The 22,017-nt window shown below is 47.5% G+C and overlaps 1 protein-coding gene across 1 annotated transcript in view; it reads left to right on the forward strand.

Moving 5' to 3' along the window:
- Window positions 1-259: 259 nt before the first annotated feature.
- gpr157 (G protein-coupled receptor 157) overlaps window positions 260-22,017 on the forward strand; it is a 27,289-nt gene continuing 5,531 nt past the window's right edge. Inside the window, 4 exon segments of the mRNA XM_072477923.1 lie at window positions 260-887; window positions 6,744-6,957; window positions 20,758-20,925; window positions 20,927-20,953. Coding sequence (XP_072334024.1) covers window positions 511-887; window positions 6,744-6,957; window positions 20,758-20,925; window positions 20,927-20,953 — 786 coding nt within the window. The 5' untranslated portion in view covers window positions 260-510.

The following is a 22,017-nucleotide window of genomic DNA, read 5'->3' on the forward strand; positions in this document are numbered from 1 at the left end:
CTGCATCAGATAACTACGCTTTTCTGTTTTTTTTTACCAAGTACTTCTGTGGCTGTAGGGCAAGTTGGGAGGTCCTCAGATTGGGAATGCATTTACACATTTCCTTTCCGAGGGTCCCTAAAGCGACCGTTGTGCCTTTAAGTGTTGGCGTGGGTGTGTGTTTAGGTATTTGGCTGTGTGTATTTGCCTGAGGATTGGAGAGGCAGGGCTGTGCCTGGCAGCCAGCTGGAACAGAGAGAGAGAGAGAAATTCCCAAATGAGTGCAGTGCTGCTCACATGATGTTTACTGAGCTGGAGTTTGGGGGGGGGGAAAGAGACCTGGAATAAATGCAGCGTTTGAACCAGGGCCAGGGGAGGGCAATCTCTCCCAAACAGCCACATGATCTGGTAAAGGGTGGCTTTTAAAACGGCCAATGTGGAATTGGCTGAGATTCAAAGCTGAGCATTTAAAAAAAAAAGACTTTTTGTTTGCAAAGTGCTGAATGCAGTTTGAGTTGTTACTCCGCCGACATGCTGACCGTGCCCCAGACAGAGGTTTACACCTACGAGAAGGTTGTCATTTTTATCTCCTGCTGCCTCTCCTTCCTGGGCGCCTCGCTGATCATCGGCGGCCACTTCTGGTGGCCCGACCTCCGCACCAGAGCTCGCCAGCTGCTGCTCTACCTCTCGCTCGCCGACCTGCTCTCCGCTCTTTCCTATTCCTACGGGGTCCTGCGCGATTTCCAGAGCTCCACCTGGGACTGTGTGTTACAGGGAGCCCTGTCCACCTTCGCCAACACCAGCTCCTTCTTCTGGACGGTGGCAATCGCTGTCTACCTCTACCTCATCATTGTCAGGTCAGAGAAGGCTCTGGCTGATAGTTTGGTCGTCTGGTTTCATGCCATTAGGTAAGACTGTGGCTTGTTTGGGGGTCATTCCATTTGTGCATGTTTGCAAATGAGTTATTTCTCTCTCTCTCTGTTAGGGTTCGATGAATGGGAATTAAAGCTGCCAGTTAATTTAACAATCTTTATTATTGTCACAAGTAGGCTTACGTTAACACTGCAATGAAGTTACGGTGAAAAGCCCCTAGTCGCCACGTTCTGGTGCCTGTTCGGGGACACAGAGGGAGAATTCAGCATGTCCAAATTACTTTAACATCACGTCTTTCAGGGTCTTGGGGGAAACCGGAGCACCCGGAGGAAACCCACGCAGACACGGGGAGAACATGCAGACTCCGCACAGACAGTGACCCAGCGGGGAATCGAACCCGTGACCCTGGAGCTGTGAAGCAACCGTGCTAACCACTGTACTGCAGTCTCGCGGGTTTTGGGGTGGGCTTGCTCAACTCCAGTCGTACTCTTTTGGGAGGGTGGGCTTACCGAATGTGGGGTCTACCACTAGCTGCGGGTCGGACTGCACTCCGAACACACAGTGGGGCTTCTTTTGGGGCAACAAAATAAACTGATTCAGCAAACTGCGGGATACACTTTAAAAAGGCAGCCCCAGAAAGAGATGCTACACCAAAGTAAACATAATCTCAAAGGAAACTTAAAATGTCATTTTGAAGGGGGACGATAAAACGCCCCGGTCCCTGTGGTGCCCACTGGGCACGGAAGGCCTCGATCACACTGGTGGACACCGTGTGCTTCCTTTCCAGGGACACCCGCCAGCGAGGATAGCTGCGGCAGTGGAGCAGGCTGCTGGGATACAGACTGGTGTGAAATGGCGATCTGTTTAAAAATCTGTGTAAATTTGATACTCTTAATCAGAAGTTCTGTCCTCAAAGAAAATCTAGCAACTCTTCTACTTTCCACGTAGAACCACAGAATTCCTACAGTGCAGAAGGAGGCCATTCGGCCCATTGAGCCTGAATGGCCCAGGCCTCCATCCCATCCCCGTAACCCCATCTAAACTGCACGTCTTTGGACTCTGGGAGGAAACCAGAGGACCCAGAGTAAACCCATGTGGACACGGGGAGAACATGCATACTCCACACAATCACCACTGCGCCATGTATTTGTGTATTTTTTTGAAATTGAGATGTTTGACTTTAAACTAAAATTTGCCACCCAGGAATGTCTCGGTTCACGAGAGTTAAGATTCTATTAGTTGCCCATGCAATCTATTGTTCAAAAGCCCTTTCCTGGGAACTCTCAAAGTTGTCCCTTATTGATTTTAAATTGCAGTGACTGCTGGAAATTATGGGAATAAGTTATAGACAATACCAAAATTGTAACTTTTGTTGGGGGTTATTCTCATGATTAATGGGTAGATTTGTAAGATGTAGTTCACCCGAGTTGGTAGTGGCATTCTGCACTGTTTGGTGTTTCATCACGAGGTGCGAAGGTCCTAGCTCTCCAGCTCGAATCGCCACTTTGTGGCTAACCTTTGCTGAGTCAGGGCGCTTCAGTTTTCGCTCATCCATGGCCAAGAGGAAGGGTAAGATTACATGGGGTTCCTCTTTCTTCAGTCATGCAGGCACCGGTAAAAATATACCATTGGATGAGGGGAGCTTTGGATGTCACTGTGATGCCTTGTATTGTTGAATAGACCATGATAGTCACCATGTTGCCTGTTGTGAATGGCTACTTCGCCAAGGAACTTGAGAATTCAGTGGAATTGAATATTGCCGAAAATTACACTTGGTTGAAACTTCTTCTTCTTTTTGAACTCATCAGGACTATTCTTAAGAATGCCAAATTGTAACAGGAACAACAATTTATACTGTATGAGAAGAGAGTGCCGATTGCTTTGTTTACTTGAAAAGGGTGCAATATGCGTATGTTCCTCAGCCTTTTTCAAATAAACCTAGTGGGCCACAGCCATTTCCTGTTTCGTTTCCCAGGGCAATGTCTTAACCCGAGCCAACTTGCCTGGTTTGAACTTAAACAAATTTAGGCAGTTAACTGGTGTATTCTCTGTGGCAACACTCTGCCAATCAGAGTCCACTTGCCAACCAATCCGCGCACTCTTCTCATGCAGTATAAATTGTTGTTGCCGTTACAATTTGACGTTCTTGCAAATTGAGCTGATGAGCGCATGCTGAAAAGCTTCGACAACGTTAGTACAGAACATGAATTTTGCCACAAACAAAAAGACACAAATGACTACTAGTAGGAGAGGAGTTGGAGGAAGAAATGACAATACTTTTCAAATTAAAAGTCACAATTGATCTGAATCTCCGCAGGTGGCAACTTGGTTTGGATGACGATGTAGACTGCTGTTGCGTGAGATTTCAACTTTTAAAACGCAGAGTTTGAAACCAAGTTTCATTTCTTGTGAATGTTTGACCTCCGAAGACAGCAGTTCAGGCCAGGGCGGATTCCCAGTGCTGGAAGCCTGCTGGTATTTCTGGTTCTCTTCTCGGATCTGTGGAAACAATGATTTAATTTGCCTCTTTACCTTTATCCCTCCCAATAGAACCTCTGTGGAGGAGTTGGGAAAAATTAGGGTGGTTATGTATCCTTCTACAGAGATGTCCAATGTGCATCTTTTGGTTTCTGCATTCCAAATCATTGCTCCCAGGTTTGACCACACTGGCTTGTCCTGTCCCTTTGTTAAGCTACTGCAGCCATTCAGATGATGCAGCAACATTGATTTCCTGCAAACCCTCTCTTTCTCCCCCGTACCCCCCCCCCCCCCCCCCCCCCCCCCCCCCCCCACTCCCACCAAACAAAACGGCAACAGAACACAGCAATAGTGCACTCTGGACATGATGGTCAACCTGACCCTGGAGAAGGTTCGTGTGCAATTTCCCGCCCTGATAGACCTCCAGCAAAAAAGTTATCCACATGAAAAATCTAGCTTGAGATGCCAAAAGTGCAGACGGGTCACCGTTGCGGTACCCTGTTCCCAACCCGTCCTCTCCCTCTACCCCCTGTTTAAACCGAGGGCTCTGGACGTTGAACAATTCTGTTCTTTGTTCCGGCAATCTTGGATGCTGTGGTCACTTGCAGTGTTGTCAAGTCTGCTCACTCGGGGAAAGTCCAGTGATTGGGTATTGATTTGGAGCACAGGTAGTGTGTGTGTGTGTGTGTGTGTGTGTGTGTGTGTGTGTCCCCTTCTCAAAGAGAAGGGCAGGGATGTTTGAACCCTCCACCAACATATCTCAAACATATTATTTGGTCATTGTTACATGGTGATGTTACAATTGGCTGCTGTGTTTCCTGTGTTACAACAGTGACTGAACCTCAAAAGTTCAGTAGAAGGGTCATTTAGACTAAAATGTTCTCTCTCTCGCTCTCCTCGATAAACCCAGCATTTCTGTTTTTATTTCAGATTTCCAGCACCTGCAATAACTTGCTCTTATTCAAAAGTACTTAATTGGTTGTAAGCACTTTGGATCATGAAGGTTGCTATGCAAATGCAGGATTTCTTTCTTCCTTTGGCTACACAATGCAAACACAGCATTTACGTATGTGTCAACTGAGCCACGCTTTGTCGATCAATTTCTACTTGCATGGAAGGTTTTATTTGTAGAAACTTATTAAAATATCATCTTGTATTGCCAAGTTAATTCTTGTTTGCTTTAGTAAATGGCTTCACCGACTTAGAGGGACTGGATTATTCCATTGTTTGAAATCAGAAAATAAATTTGTGGGTGACCCTTTAAACGCCCCAATCTGTTCCCAACTCCACAACGGTGCAAATGAGTAAGCCGATCGTTCTTGATGGCAGGCGCACTTGCCACTCACCATTGATAAGGAATGCTCTGATGAACAGTTAGTTTCAAAAGTCACACAGAATGAGTAGTTCCTGAGTGACGTGTGAGCTATGGTAGGGGTTAAATTCCTTGCCATACTGCCAAATTTCCTGATTTTTAAAATAAGCATTTCTGTAGCGTCTTTCTTGACCTCTGAGCATCCTGAAGCACTTTACAGTCGATGAGGTGAATCTGTGGAATTCTTTATCACACAGAGCTGTAGAGGTAGCTCGTTAAGTATGTTCAAGGCTGAGATAGACAAGAGTTTTAATCAGTGAGAGAATCGATGGTTCTGGGGAGAAGGCAGGAAAGTGGAGTCGAGGATTATCACATCAGATCAGTCATGATCTCATTGAACGGCGGACCTCCGCTCCTACTAAGTATGGTCACATCTGTATATGTAGAAAACATGGCATCCAATTTGTCATAATATACACCAGTATATCATGGTGCCGACACACACACTGATGGACACACAGCAAGACCAATCAACACACACAACACCGCAGCCAATCACCAGTTAAAGCACACTCACTATAAAGACAGGGGGCATCAGAGCTCCCGCTCATTCGAGATGCAGCTTCCTACCTAGTAGGACAGAGCTTACAGCTTACAGCACAGATCTTCACCATGTGCTGAGTGCATAGACTGGTTAGGACAGGCATAGGTCTTTAGTTTAATCTAACATCGTGTTAACCCACAGTGAAAGTATGTTTAACAGTTTCTGACTTAATAAAATAGTGTTGCACTATTTTAAGTGTTGGTGGCCTATATGTGTTCCACTGATCCCGAGCACCCAACACATCACAATTTGTTGAAAGCAAGCTCCCACCAGTAGTAATTAATTAAATGACCAAATGATCTGTTGTAGCTTTTGGCAGATGAGAATGTTGGCCAGAACAGGAAGGTTCTCTTCCTCTTGAAAACAGGACTGTGGACTCCTTGGCTTTCATCTGCGAAGGGATCTTTGTTAATAGATAATAGGAATAGATAGGATAGATGCGGGCAGGTTGTTTCCACTGGTCGGGGAAAGCAGAACTAGGGGGCATAGCCTCAAAATAAGGGAAGTAGATTTAGGACGGAGTGTAGGCGGAACGTCTTCACCCAAAGGGTTGTGAATCTCTGGAATTCCTTGCCCAGTGAAGCAGTTGAGGCTCCTTTAAACATTTTTAAGAAAAAGATAGATACCTTTCTAAAGAATAAAGGGATTCGGGGATATGGTGTACGGGCCGGAGAGTGGAGCTGAGTCCACAAAGATCAGCCATGATCTCATTAAATGGCGGAGCAGGCTCGAGGGGCCAGATGGCCTACTGTTCCTAGTTCTTATGTTCTTAAATTTTATCTGTGAGGTGGTACCTACCAGCCCTTTCCCACCGGTTCATAGAAATGCCAGCCTATATTCTTGACTTCATGTCTCTGGATTGTGCCTGAAATCCTCGACCTCCAGACTGAAAGTGAATACTCCAGCAACCTGGGGGTTAAATCAAACTGCTTAGTCTTTATTGTGTGGCCGCCAAATTCGATAGTTTCTGTTTGCTGTGTAAATCTATCCTGATACTTCCACTATTTATTTTCAGAGAAGTGACTGCACACGTTAACCCTGCCTGTCACCTTTGTTTGCGCAAATGGTATAATACTGTCGACTTGTGTGACAATTGGTGCACACATTCTTGTTGCATTGAGTTGGGGCAGATCAAAAAAGAATTCCTCCTGAAAAAAGTTACTCTTGTAACTTTGCTGAAAGTTGTCCTGGTATGTTTGCTGCCTTGGGCATCCAGCTACCCTCCGTATGGGAATTTGCGATGTTAAGGTGTTCAATAATGATGCAAGAGTGCCCTGTCTAATCAGACTTCCCCTTTTAAACAATATACAAGATTTACAATGTTGTGCCTGTCCAGTTCAATGCAGATCACTTCCTCCCCCTCTGCCTCATATCAGCCCTGGGACGTCCTCTCACAATGGATTATTAGATAATTGTGATGCCACCTCTGAAGCGCATCGGTTGATGAAAAGATTGTCAATGCTACTGATGGGTGTCAATCTCTTTTTTATTTTGCAGTTGGCTTGTTCCTCTTGTGATCACCGTGGCTGCAGTGAGTCTGCAGAAAATAGGTTACGATGCTTCGGATGTGTCTGTGGGCTGGTGCTGGGTCAGCATCCAGGCAGACGATCATGTCTTGTGGATGCTGCTAACAGGCAAAATCTGGGAGTTCATAGCCTACATCACCCTGCCTACTCTTTACATCCTCATTAAGAAGCATATCTACAAAGCGGTAAGGAGGGACGTTTTGTGATCAGACTTGTAAAGATCAGCGATCCTGAAGATGAATTTCTCGCCCCATGTTCTGGTAGACGCCTCAGTTGCGGGACAGGTGGTGGTGGGGGAGAGGGGGGGGGGGCGCAGAGCTGGTGGGGGGGAGCGGAGACATTTGAGAAGCTTGGTTGGATTACCACTGTTTCCAGTCAACCGCTGGAAGGTGAAACCTGCCAACTATCATCAGTTGTTGTTGGTTTCTGTGTCTCGCGCAGTGAATCTGCTTTTCAATTTGCATCGTGGTCAATATTTAATTTTTCTTTGTTCTATCAAGTGGGGGATTGAGTGTGTCGTTGGCAAGGCCAGCAGTTGTTGCCCATCCCTAATTGAACAGAGGGGCTCGCTCGGCCATTTCAGAGGACAGTTAAGAGTCAACCACATTGCTGTGGATCTGGAGGCGCGTGTCGGCCAGACCAGGGAAGGACGGCAGATTTCCTCCCCTGAAGGGCCTCATTAGGGAATCAAGATGGGTTTTTAATGACAATCCATGGTCATTTAATGGCCACCATCATTGAGACTAGACTTATTAATAACATTTAAATTCCACCACCTGCTGTGGTAGGATTTGCCCCAGGCTCATTAGACCATTGGCCACTAGGCCGGTGACATTATGAAATGAAGAGGTTATAATCGATAACGCACCGTCCAATAGCATGGTGGAAATAAAATCAATAATAACTTTTAAAAACTTAATGAGGAAAAATCCAATGGCTTTGTGGGGGGAGTGAGGTTAATTAGACAGCTCTTTTTTTTTCTCAAACTGTGTGCACTGCCACAATGGGCGGAATGGTCCCCCATCCCCAAAGATTGTAGGAACCACCCCTTCCCCATCCACCTCGTCTGCCTGCCATCTCCAAGGTGAATGTCCCACAAGAATCTCAATTAGACTCCGCTCTTCAGTTCAATATTTTTTTAAATACAAATGGTGATGGGCATTTCAATGTTGTAGTTTGATTCATGTGTGACAGCATAGCAGCTTGGTGCGTCTGTCTGTGACGGGGCTCAATGTGAAGCCTACAGAATCACTACACAAGCTGGCTATTGCTTGACAGAAAGAACTAATACCCTGCTGCTTCCACGTTCCATTCTGCCTGTGTGAGTTTGCTCGGAGACATTGCAGGATATTGTGAGAAAAGGGTTTTATAATCAAAACTATTACAGGTTCGGATCAAACCAGAGAGATGGTGCCCAAGTTTTTATTTCGATTTGGGTGATGGAGATCTAATAAGGCACCAAATTTTAGGAAGTCTGAAAACATTGTGACCACATCTACACAGGTACTTGGAAATGGAAATAGGGCTATCCATGTAACATTTATAAATGAGTGTAAGGTGAATAAGGGGAGGCAGTAGTGTAGTGGTATTGTCACTGGACTAGTAATCCAATAATAATAATCGCTTATTGTCACAAGTAGGCTTCAATGAAGTTACTGTGAAAAGCCTCTAGTCACCACATTCCGGCACCTGTTCGGGGAGGTCAGTACAGGAATTGAACCCACTGTGCTAAACCAGCCCCAGAGACCCAGGGTAATGCTCGGGGGATGTGGGCTCGAATCCCACCAGGACAGATGGTGGAATTTGAATTCAATAAAAATCTGGAATTAAAGCTCTAATGACCATTGTCGATTGCTGTAAAAACCCATCTGGTTCACTAATGTCCTTTAGGGAAGGAAATCTGCCATCCTTACCCCGGTCTGGCCTACATGTGACTCCAGACCCACAGCAACATTGACTGTTAAATGCCCTCGGGGATGGGCAACAAATGCTGGCCCACCCAGCGATGCCCACATGAATGAATAAAGAATAGGACTACATCAGTTCACAAAGATAAACATCCCCCACCTTTTCTCAAACCCCCCTGCAGAGCCCCTTAACTCATCCTTTATCTTCTCTAACCGCAGGAAGTCATACAGGTCACCCAACCGTGCCTCTACCCCGGTGGCAATGCCAAACGCCACTCCAGTAAAATTCGCCGTGCAGTCAGAGAGGCGAAGGCCATGACATCGGCCTTCCTCCTCTCTATGTTCCCTGGCTTCTCTGAAACCCCAAATATCGGTCCACCTCCTCCTCCACCATCCTGGTTAAGACCGCAAACTCTTCAGAAGTAATTTGTTGGTTATGAAGTGAAGTCACTGCTGTCTCGGGAAGCACATGAGACGTGAGCCATTCAGCTTGTCGGGATTGCTCTGACATGCAATAAGGTGACTGGTCTGTATCTGATGTCCATTTTCCTGCCTTAGTTCTAGATGTTTACAGCATGGAAACAGGCCCTTCGGCCCAACTTGTCCATGCCGCCCAGTTTCTATCACTAAGCTAGTCCCACTTGCCCGCATTTGGCCCATATCCCTCTATACCCACCCTTCCCATGTAACTGTCTAACTGCTTTTTAAAGGAAAAAAATTGTACCTACCTCTACCACTGCCTCTGGCAGCCCGTTCCAGATGCTCACCACCCTCTGCATGAAAACAAATTCAAATTCCACTCTGGTCTCTTTTGTATCTCTCCCCTCTCACCTTCCCTATGCCCTCTAGTTCTAGACTCCTCTACTTTTGGGAAAAGATGTTGACTATCTACCTTATCTATGCTCCTCATGATTTTATAGACCTCTATAAGATCATCCCTATGCCTCCTACACTCCAGGGATTGGATTGGATTTGTTTATTGTCACGTGTACCGAGGTAGAGTGAAAAGTATTTTTCTGCGAGCAGCTCAACAGATCATTAAGTACATGGGAAGAAAAGGGAATAAAAGAAAATACATATTAGGGCAACACAACATATACAATGTAACTACATAAGCACTGGCATCGGATGAAGCATACAGGGTGTAGTGTTAATGAGGTCAGTCCATAAGAGGGTCATTTAGGAGTCTGGTGACAGCGGGGAAGAAGCTGTTTTTGAGTCTGTTCGTGCGTGTTCTCAGACTTCTGTATCTCCTGCCCGATGGAAGAAGTTGGAAGAGTGAGTAAGCCGGGTGGGAGGGATCTTCGATTATGCTGCCCGCTTTCCCCAGGCAGCGGGAGGTGTAGATGGAGTCAATGGGTGGGAGGCGGGTTCGTGTGATGGACTGGGCGGTGTTCACGACTCTCTGAAGTTTCTTGCGGTCCTGGGCCGAGCAGTTGCCATACCAGGCTGTGATGCAGCCCGATAGGATGCTTTCTATGGTGCATCTGTAAAAGTTGGTAAGGGTTGTACATGCCGAATTTCCTTAGTTTCCTGAGGAAGTATAGGCGCTGATGTGCTTTCTTGGTGGTAGCGTCGATGTGGGTGGACCAGGACAGATTTTTGGAGATGTGCACCCCTAGGAATTTGAAACTGCTAACCATCTCCTCCTCGGCCCCGTTGATGCTGACAGGGGTGTGTACAGTACTTTGCTTCCTGAAGCAAAGTCCCAAAAAGTCCCAGCCTCTCCTTTTAACTCAGACAATTAAGTCTTGGTAGCATCCTCGTAAATCTCTTCTGCACTCTTTCTAGTTTAACAATATCCTTCCTATAACAGGGTGACCAGAACTGAACACAGCATTCCATGTGTGGTCTTACCAATATCTTGTACAACTTCAACAAGACGTCCCAACTCCTGTGTTCGATATTCTGACCAATGAAACCTCGCATTGCTGAATGCCATCTTCACCACCCTGCCCGCCTGCGACTCCACCTTCAAGGAGCTATGAACCTGTACTGCTAGATCTCTTTGTTCTGTAACTGTAAACAATGACGACTGCACTGCCCTCATCTACCTTCTTAGTTACCCCTTTTTTTAAAAACTCAAATCAAATTGGTGAGACATGACTTTCCCTTTACAAAGCCATGGTGACTTTCTCTAATTAGCCCTTGCCTGTCTAAATGCCTGTAGATCCTGTCCCTCAGAATACCTTCACACAACTTACCCACTACAGAAGTAAGGCTAACCGGTCTGTAGTTCCCAGGCTTATCCTTACAGCCCTTCTTAAAACAAGGGCACATATTTGCTATCCTCCAATCTTCAGGCACCTCTCCTGTGGCTGTCGATAATTCAGATATCTCAGATAGGGCGCCGGCAATTTCCTCCCTAGCCTCCCACAACATCCTGGGATACATTTCATCAGGTCCCGGGGATTTATCCATCTCGATGCGCTTTAATACCTCCAGCACCTCCTTCTCTGTAATATGTACCTTCATACTCCTGACGTAACAACGGTTTAACCATCGCAATCTTAAAGCTTTGTTTGTCCTGGCATCACTTCAGAGAGAGGCAGTTATGGGTTCCTACTACCCACTATGTGGAAAAGTACTTTTCTGACTTGCTCTCAAATTTTAATTTTAAGACTTTACTCTTAATTTCCTCTCCTTGAGGAAATAGTTTTTCTTTATCTGTCCTGTGGAATCCTATTTAATATTTTAAACAACTGGATTAGTTTATCCCTCCGACCACTAGGGTTACAGACCAGGTTTAAGCTTCATAATTTGACCATTGATGTTATCCCACTCCTTCCAGTGACTCCAGAGATTTTCCCTTCACTGTTCTGCTACTTGGTTTAACTGAAACGATGACTTGTATGCAGTAATTACTGCCGTCATTGAGCTGATCAAAGACTGAAATGCTGATTCAGCTTATGTAGTGGGGGGGGGGGGGGAATAAAATGTTTTCATTCCCCTTCATTATCTGGTTTCTAATATTTCCCTTTGCAGAGAGTGAGGTGTAGCTGAACAGACTAAAATATCATTTTTCAGTCTAGCTGCAGGGAAATAGTCCACGAAAGAAGTACGGGGGGGCGATTCTCCGATATGGAGGCCAAGTGTTCGCGCCGTCGTGAACCCCGTTGCGTTTCACGACGGCGCAAACAGGGCCCGGGCACAACCTATTCTGGTCCCCACAGGGGGCCAGCACGGCGCTGGAGCGGGTCACGCACTCCAGCGTCCTTACGCGGCGCCAAATGGGCCGCACCATCCTGCGCATGTGCGGGGAACGTCTTACGCATGCCGGCCCCTCACCAACATGGAGCCGGTGTTCTGGGGCCGCGAACGGAGGTAGGCCCCGCGGGGGGGGGGGGGGGAGGCCCGCCCGCCCGCCGATCGGTGGGCCCCGATCGTGGGCCACACCCCATAGGAGGCCACCCCGGTGAAGGAGCCCCCATCCTCCCCCACAGCCCCCCCCCCCCCCCCCCCCCCCCCCCCCCCGCGTTCCCGCAGAGTTCCCACCAGCAGCGCGGTCCAGGGGTGGACGGCGGCGGCGGGAACCTGTCGTCTTGTAGCGGCCGCTCGGCCCATCTGGGCCGGAGAATCGCCGCTCGCCGGTTCTCCGAGCGGCCCGGTGCGAATCGCGCGCCGCTGGTTTCCGGGGGGGTGGGAGAATCGCGTGCGGGGGTCGGGGCGGGGTGGTGCGATTCACGCAGCACCCCGGCGATTCTTGCTCCCCCCCCCCCCCCCCCCCCCCCCGGGGAGAATAGCGCCCTACATCTTTGGATGCAGCGCCACTTTGAAAAAACAGCTAACAATCTCGTAAACCTTCTGTGAACTGCTTCCAACACATTTCCACATTTCCTTTCATAAGGAGGCTAATAGCTAAATAATACCCCAGATGTGGTCTCACCAATGCCCTGTACAATTGAAGCATAACCTAGCCCCACCTGCGTGGGTCTCACCCCCACAACCCAAAGTGATGTGCGGGGTAGAATCATAGAATCCTACAGTGCAGAAGGAGGCCATTCAGCCATCAAGTCTGCACCGGTTCTTGGAAAGAGCACCCTACTTAAGCCCATGCCTCCACCCTAACTCCCTAACCGTGTAACCTCACATAACGTTTTGGGACAGCCATGAAGGGGAAATTTAGAATGGCCAAGCCTCCGAACATTTTTGGACTGTGGAGGAAACCGGAGCACACCGGTAGACCCACGCAGACACGAGGAGAACGTGCAACCTCCATACAGACAGTGACCCGAGGACATAATTGAACCCGGGCCCTGGCACTGTGAGGCAACAGTGCTAACCACTGTGCAGCCCATAGGCAAATTGGCCACACTAAATTGCCCCTTAATTGGAAAAGAGAATTGGTCCTCTAAATTCACAATTGAAGCATAAATCCCTATTTTGTATTCAGTTCCCTTCACAATGAACAATAACACTATTAATTTTCCTAATTACTTGCTGTACCTGCATAATAACCTTTTGCGATTCATGTACTAGGACATCCATATACCTTAGAATCTCAGAGCTCTGCAATTTATCACCATTTAGATAATAAGCTTCTCTTTTATTCTTCCTGTCAAAATGGACAATTTCACATTTTCCCACATTGTACTCCCATTTGCCATATCTTTTCCCAGTCGCTTAATTCCTATCCCTTTGTACCTTCCTTATGTTCACTTCACAATTTGCTTGCCTACTTATCTTTGTGCCATCAGAAATTTAGGAACCATGCCCTTCACCCAAGTCATTTATATAAACTGTAAAAAGTTGTGGTTCCAGCACTGAACCCTTTGCACTTGTTCCACCTTGCCAACTAGAAAATGACCCATTTGTGCCTACTGCTTCCTGTTAGCTAGCCAGCTTCTAGCCATGCCAATGTCACCCCCTACACCTTAAACTTTTATTTTCCGCAATAACCTTTGATGTGGAACCTTATCAAATGCCTTCTGGAAATCCGGGAACTGAAATTCATATTTTGCTTTCTTTCTGCGTTGGGGAATATCTCTTGGACGATGTGCTTCTCGTTGAAAGCTCCAAGGTGAATTTGCTTCCACCTTTGAACTTTTGAAATATGTTTAAGAGCAAACACCAGCCGGCGTGGGGGAAGAATAGCGCCCTACATCTTTGGATGCAGCGCCACTTTGAAAAAACAGCTAATTTAGTCGTCACATGTGACTGAAGAACTGTATTTGCATCCTTTCCAAATTCCAGCTATTTGCAATCTGGTCTAACCTTTGTAGGTTTGGACAGAATTAGACAAATTCTGTATTAGATATTCCTATTCCCAACAAAAAAGGAATGACCTGATTAAAACAAAGCCGATTTAAAAATATATACCCAGAATGGGTTAATCCTTTTTTTAAAAAAAAAAGAGATTTGTACAATGTCATACTGTTAATCTTTCCCTTGTGGCTTAGTGAACAATACACCATTATGCTCAAATACTGAGCTCGTTGATGGGGGGGACGGTGGGGGAGGGGTGCGGAGAGAACTCATTTACATGCCTGTAATTCTGCCTATAAATGGAAATGTGTTTAAATCCAAGCCACTATAGGAAGATAGTGCGATTTTCCTCTCCTTGAGACCAGAAGAATCGGTTTGGTTCAGTGGTGTTGTGGCCAAGACCATCCACAGACCCTTTTCCTTGCCTGGTGTTGGGTCACCTTATCATCTCGAGCTTTTCTTATTAAGGTGAAGGCGAGTTACTGTGTTGGTGTTGCTCTTAAACATATTTCAAAAGTTCAAAGGTGGGGGCAGATTCACCTTGGAGCTTCAACGAGAAGCACATCGTCCAAGAGATATTCCCCAACGCAGAAAGAAAGCAAAATGTGAATTTCAGTTCCCGGATTTCCAGAAGGCATTTGATAAGGTTCCACATCAAAGGTTATTGCGGAAAATAAAAGTTTAAGGTGTAGGGGGTGACATTGGCATGGCTAGAATCTGGCTAGCTAACCGGAAGCAGGGAGTAGGCACAAATGGGTCATTTTCTAGTTGGCAAGATGGAACAAGTGCCAAAGGGTTCAGTGCTGGAACCACAACTTTTTACAGTTTATATAAATGACTTGGGTGAAGGGTATGGTTCCTAAATTTGCTGATGCACAAAGATGAGTAGGCAAGTAAATTGTGAAGCGAACATAAGGAAGAAACAAAAGGATAGGGATTAAGCGACTGGGAAAAATATCTGGGCAAATGGGAGTACAGTGTGGGAAAATGTGAAATTGTCCATTTTGACAGGAAGAATTAAAGAGAAGCTTATTATCTAAATGGTGATAAATTGCAGAGCTCTGAGATTCTAAGGTATATGGATGTCCTAGTACATGAATCGTAAAAGGTTATTATGCAGGTACAGCAAGTAATTAGGAAAATTAATAGTGTTATTGTTCATTGTGAAGGGAACTGAATACAAAAATAGGGATTTATGCTTCAATTGTGAATTTAGAGGACCCAATTCTCTTTTCCAATTAAGGGGCAATTTAGTGTGGCCAATTTGCCTATGGGCTGCACAGTGGTTAGCACTGTTGCCTCACAGTGCCAGGGCCCGGGTTCAATTATGTCCTCGGGTCACTGCTGTGTGGAGGTTGCACGTTCTCCTCGTGTCTGCGTGGGTCTACCGGGTGCTCCGGTTTCCTCCACAGTCCAAAAATGTTCGGAGGACTGGCCATTCTAAATTTCCCCTTCATGGCTGTCCAAAATGTTATGTGGGGTTACTCGGTTAGGGAGTTAGGGTGGAGGCATGGGCTTTAAAGTAGGGTGCTCTTTCCAAGAACCGGTGCAGACCCGATGGGCTGAATGGCCTCCTTCTGCACTGTAGGGGTTCTATGAGTCTATGATTCTACCCCCGCACATCACTTTGGGTTGTGGGGGTGAGACCCACGCAGGTGGGGCTAGGTTATGATTCAATTGCCTAGGTTATACAGGGCATTGTGAGACCACATCTGGGGTATTATTTAGCTATTAGCCTCCTTATGAAAGGAAATGTGGAAATGTGTTGGAAGCAGTTCACAGAAGGTTTACTAGATTGGTCCGGAATGGCTGGGCTGTCTTCTGAGGAAAGGTTGGACTGGGAAGGCTGGTATCTGCTGGTGTTTGGGAGAATAAGAGGCAACTTGATTCAAAGATATATGTGGCGCGATTCTCCGAACCTGCGCCGGTCAGAGAATCGCGGGGGGGGGGGGGGGCGAATTGCGCCAGGTCGCTCCAACGTCAGGCCGCTGATTCTCCGGCGACCGGCGGCAATGGCGCCCAGCGCGGTCGCCGCGGCTCTGGTCGGGGACATCTGAACGCACCCCCCACCCCCCCCCCCCAGCGATTCTCCGTGCTCGACGGACTGAGTGCCCGCTGAGTTCCGCCGATTCCCGCCGGCGTCTTTCGCGTGTGGTCCTACCCGGCGGGACTCTGTATTCTGGCTGCGGGGGCCGTCCTAGTGGGGGGGAGGGGGGATCCGACACTGGGGGGCTTCCATGGTGGTCAGGCCTGCATTCAAGGGCACATGATTGGCGGGCGGGCTGTTTCTTGGGGGGGGGGGGGGCCTGTGTTCCTCCGCGCCAGGCCCCTGTAGGTCTCCGCCATGTTCCGTGGGGGCTGGCACGGAGACGGATGCGCATGCATGGACCGTGCCAGCCGTGGCGCGTATGCGCGGACTCGTGCGGCCATGGCGCGCATGTGCAGGCTAGAGCCGGCCATGCTGGGGCCCGTATCGGCAGCTGGAGCTGCGTGAAGCGCTCCAGTGCCGTGCTGGCCCCCTGTGGATTGGGGTATCGCTGCTCCTAGTGGCCAGATATGGCGTTTACGACGGCGTCAACACTCTGCCGCTAAAACGGAGAATCCTGCCCGATTCTGAGGGGTGTTGTCAAGGTGGATGAGTAAAGGATGTTTCCTCAAGTGGGAGAATCTGGGACGAAGGGTCGCTGGTTACTAAATAAGGAGTCGCCCATTTAAGACTGGGTAAGGAACAATATTTTCTGAGAGCTGTGAGTCTTTGGAACTCTCTTCCTCAAAAGGCAGTGGAAGCAGAGGCTTGGAATATTTGAAAGGAAGAGGTGATTGATTCTTGATAAGCAGTGGGGAAGGGTGAAAAGGTTATTGGGGAAGGGCAGGAGTGTGGAGCTGAGGTTACAATCCGATTAGCCATGATCTTGAATGGCGGGGCAGGCTTGATCGAGGGACACCTCCCGGGCAACCATTCTCTAAAAGGGCATTGAGCAGATAATTGAGGTTGGTGAATAGTTGTGTGGCCCCTTTAAGGGACAGTACTTTGCAGGCCACATGACGGCCCTGAGCCCATTGGGACAGAGCACTTGAATGTTAGCCTATCAGGGTCTTTAGGAGTGGATCTGGCTGTTGGAAATTGGTCAGAGTTAGCCTGGGAGTTGTGAGAATGAGATGTGTGCAGTAGTTGTATTGTTCTGTGTTTATAGTTCTTCTTAGTTAAATAAATCACTGTTGTGATTAAACATTGCCTCGCATACAACATTGGCGACGAGAATAAATCAATCTAGGCAAAGGAAACTCATCAAAGATTGGAAACGGGGAAAGAGTGACCACTTGAAGGTAAAGTTTGCCAGCAGTCGAATAGCTATTCGGGGAAATTGATCCGTTTGATCCAAAGGTTGTAACTTGTGGCCAACATGTCGAAAAGACTTCGATACTTGTTCGCTGCCAATGAAATCATGGCAGAAGAGAAACAGAAAGTAATGTTACTTACTTTTTGCAACCCACAAAAACACAACCTCGTGCGAAGCTCTGGACTCCCAAATCCTTTGACCAATTGAGGGACCAATACAATCCCCGATCCTCCATTATTATGCAGCCCTGTAAATTTCATACAGCCATTAGGGGTCCAGGAGAAACTGTGTCTGCTTTTGTAGCCAGATTTCGACAAATGTCAGAACATTGTGAATTGGTGCTTCTCTCAGTGACATGCTGCGTGATCAGCTGGTCTGTGGGATCAACAACTTAAATATTCAGAACCAGTTTCTGGCAGAAACCAAGATATCCTTGGACAAAGTGGTTTAGTTGGCTGGATGTGCTGAATAGAGCGCTTTTGAATTGCAAAGCATATAGACCGAGGTGAACCAGTTATGGCGGGAAGCAACGGCTGCCCAAAGCTCCTGAAGCGAGGGAGCAGCAAGGCCAGAAAAGTGATCAGCAGTCTCAAGGGTTAGAGAGTTGTTACGGTTGTGGGGGGGGGGGGGGGGGGGGGGGGGGGGGGGGGAGGGGGAAATCACTCCAAAGACCAATGCAAGTGTAAGGCTTTTAGTTGTTTCAGATGTAATAAGGTAATCGACAAGCAAGATACAGAGTCAGACCATCGACTAAGTTCCAACAAAAAAACAAGTGTGATTCTAGTGAACAAGCTTGAGGGAGAGCCTGAAGAAAGTCGGAAGTAGACAAACTTATGGTGAGATTAAGTAAAACAGCCCCACTGAGATCGTCCGCATTGTCAATGGACGTCCTCTTACAATGGAGGTGGATACAGAGGCGGCTGCCACAGTAGTGGGGTGAGCAGATGTTCAGTACCTGCAGGGAGCGCTGAAGCCTGTGAAACTCAGCAGTACATTGGCCACCTTAACCGCCCACACTGGAGACTGGAGGATATCGGGGATGGCATCCATTCCAGCAGTGGTCAGTACAGCTGCCATTGATCATTGAAATGAAATGAAAATCGCTTATTGTCACAAGTAGGCTTCAAATGAAGTTACTGTGAAAAGCCCCTAGTCACCACATTCCGGCGCCTGTTCGGGGAGGCTGGTACGGGAATTGAACCGTGCTGCTGGGCCTGCCTTGGTCGCTTTCAAAGCCAGCGATTTAGCCCTGTGCTAAACAGCTTGGAGGGTAAGTGGCCATACCTAGGCCCACTCCCCTCTCCTATCCTCCTAACACCTATCTAACCTGCAAATCTTTGGACTGTGAGAGGAAACTGGAGCACCTGGAGGGAAACCCACGCAGACACAGGGCGAACGTGCAGACTCTACACAGCCAGCCACCCAAGGCCGGAATTGAACTCTGGTCCCTTGCGCTGTGCGGCAGCAGTGCTAACCACGGTGCTGCCCATGAGTTGTTTGACTTGAAACTAAACCTTGCCACCCAGGAATGTCTCATTTCACTAGAGTTAAATCCTACTATTCCATTAGTTGCTCATGCAATTTATTGTTTAAAAAGGTGGATAACCAACCAAAAGGAAAAGCCACGAGGTCAGATAGCCAGGCAAACCGCCACGGTCATCGAGGCTCGAGGCCTGGGCACCCGAGCGAGAGGTGAGCAGAGCAGCAGACGGGAGGCGCGTAGAAGGCCAGGCATGCGTCAGCGTCCTATCTCGCGGGAGCGAGACAAACGACCAAAACCAGAGGCCAGCCAGGGAGCAGGACAGAGCGAGGGGGCTGGGAAGAAACTGGACTGGGTGGCGAGGGAGAGGGTCCGCAGAGGCCAGGCCCCGTCATTGGGGGCGGGCCGCCTCCACCAGGGGGTGGGACGTGATGTGGGTCCCTGCAGAGGGGGCGAGTACTGGCACCCGAACGTGTAAGTCCGCCTCTGCCTGTGTAGTAGTTTGTACTGTTCTGTGTATATCATTTGTCTTGGTTAAATAAATCCCGATTGTGATTAAGCACTGCATCGTCACTTTGCCCTCAGTGCAACAGTAGGATTATGGATAAAAGGCAGCAACAAGGAACAATAGAACTACTTTTTCAAAGGACCACCACAGGGCGTGAAGGGCCAGATGTAAATCCTCGGCTGTAAATTTCGATGATGTGGAGATGCCGGCGTTGGACTGGGGTGAGCACAGTAAGAAGTCTTACAACACAGGTTAAAGTCCAACAGGTTTGTTTCAAATCACTAGCTTTCGGGAGCACTGCTCCTTCCTCAGGTGAAGGAACCTGAGGAAGGAGCAGCGCTCCGAAAGCTAGTGACATCGAAACAAACCTGTTGGACTTTAACCTGGTGTTGTAAGACTTCTTACTGTAAATTTCTATGATTGTGTTCCAGGCAGTACGTGTCATTTGATATTCAACCATGGGATGTAGCACAGCCGAGGTTAATCCTCGTCTCCGTGCGATTATGTTTTAGGTAATCGGATGGCTAATGATTGGGGATAGAAGCCTCATACTTGGGGACAGGTTTCGTTTTCAGAATATTCCACATCTCACGACTCCTATTGTGCAGTTTGCAAACGTGCGGATAAATGAGCACAATCGTTTCCTTGTTCTTAACTAATAACCAATCATCGTGACTGCGGCAAGTTATGTCTGGAATTTGGTGGTTTCTTGAGTAACTGGTGATTGGAATCTGAGGTGTGCCATCAGAAATTAGAAGATATTTTCACCCTACATTTATTTCTAACTGGTGGTGACCAAAGTAAGTTTAGAGTCACCCAAATACTCCCACTGCCCCGCTTTCCCCATAGCCTGCAAATTACTTCCTCATGATAGTTACGTGTTAATTAACGCAAAGCCTTGATTAACGTGACAACCTCGTCGTCTGTCAGAAAACAACTTTGATTCCGATCTAGTTTTGAATTAATTGCAATGTTGACGAGTTAATATTGAACCCGTAAATAAGGTGTAGCAACAACACCACCTTCAGTTCCCCTCCCAAGTCGCACACCATCCTGACTTGGAATTCTATCGCTGTTGCTGGGTCAAAATCCTGGAACTCCCTCGCTCACAGCACCGTGGGCGCAGTTTACACCACTTGGATTTAGTGCTCCACGAAGGCGGCTCACCACCTTCTCGAGGGCAATTCGAAATGGGCAATAAATGCTGGGCGTAACCAGCAATGCTCTCATCCCGTGAATGAATAAAATGTCTGTCTGGATATTGGTTTGGATTTTCTAACCGGGAGTAAATAATTGTCCATCAGTTTGCCATCATCCTACAGCCTATTCAAGGGGACTTTGGTGAATATTAATCCTGGTTTATCTAGGAGAAAATTAAGACACTAAAAGAATACTCGACTTCCAGAGAGTGGGTATGGAGACCTGCCCACAGCTTTTGAAATTGTGAACAGAAATTACATGATCACAAGGTAACACTGACTTCTGTAGGATTGCAATGACCCTTCAGTGGAACTAAATGTGTTTTTGTTTTGTTTTCTGACCAGCATGAAGCATTGTCAGAGTATCGCCCCATCCTCGCCAGCAGTTCCAGGCATCACACACAGTCTTCTATTGCAGATCGCAAGCTTACAATTATACCCATCATATTCATCTTCCTTCGAATCTGGAGCACTGTGAGGTTCATTCTGACACTTTGCAATTCGCCTGCTGTGGCAAAATGGAATGCTAGTAATACTACACGTAAGTATAATGATTCTAAAAAACACATGGTTGTTCAGATGCAGCAATTCGGAATTATGACTGTCTATCAACTCGACGACCTTCAGGGAGGCATCTCTTCAGACTCCATTCTAGAACTTGAGTATATTCCGTGTGTGAGCAATCGGGTAAATGACTTAGAAACATAAACCGATTGAAAAACCCAAGAAAAATAACAAAGATAGCAGAAATGTACCTTGTCCATGTCCTTACGCTCCAAATAATGAGAGGACATAAATAGTCAGCACACTCTCGCTCACAAATATGTAGTGAGTGTGTTAAGTGCAGTCATTGAGAGAAAATATATTCCTGGGTGGTGTTACTTTACTCTGAAAGAGTTTGCTTTGAGCAAGGGAACTGTTAACTGCCTCATCCTGTGTGTAACATGCATCCCTCAAAGTGTGTGCAAGTGATGAAGAATAGCCTACCCTGAACTCCCACAAGAAGTGTAAACACTGGCTGAATGGTTTCCTTCTGCACTGTAACAATTCTGTGATTCTGAGTATTAACACCGGAGGACACCATTTTGCCCCTCAAATCTGAATCACAGAAGAAGGCCATTCGGCCCATTGAGTCTGCACCGGCCCTTCGAATGAGCACTCTACCCATATCCACTCCCCTGCCACCCCGTCCTATCCCCATAACTTAACCTGCACATCCCTGGACACTAAGGCATGACCAATCCACCTACCTGCACACCTTTGGACTGTGGGATGTAACCGGAGCAACCGGAGGAATCCCACGCTGATGCAGGGAGAACTTGCAAACTCCACACAGGACAGTGACCCAAGGCTGGCATTGAACCTGGGTCCGTGGTGCCGTGAGGCACTGTGCTTTCATTTCATAGAATTTACAGTGCAGAAGGAGGCCATTCGGCCCATCGAGTCTTGCACCGGCTCTTGGAAAGGGCACCCTACCCAAGCCCACACCTCCACCCTATCCCCATAACCCAGTCACCACACCCAACACTAAGGGCAATTTTTGGACACTAAGGGCAATCCACCTAACCTGTGCATCTTTGGACTGTGGAGGAAACCGGAGGAAAC

The sequence above is a fragment of the Scyliorhinus torazame genome, chromosome 16 (genome assembly GCF_047496885.1).
Source record: "Scyliorhinus torazame isolate Kashiwa2021f chromosome 16, sScyTor2.1, whole genome shotgun sequence".
Classification (NCBI taxonomy): domain Eukaryota; kingdom Metazoa; phylum Chordata; class Chondrichthyes; order Carcharhiniformes; family Scyliorhinidae; genus Scyliorhinus; species Scyliorhinus torazame.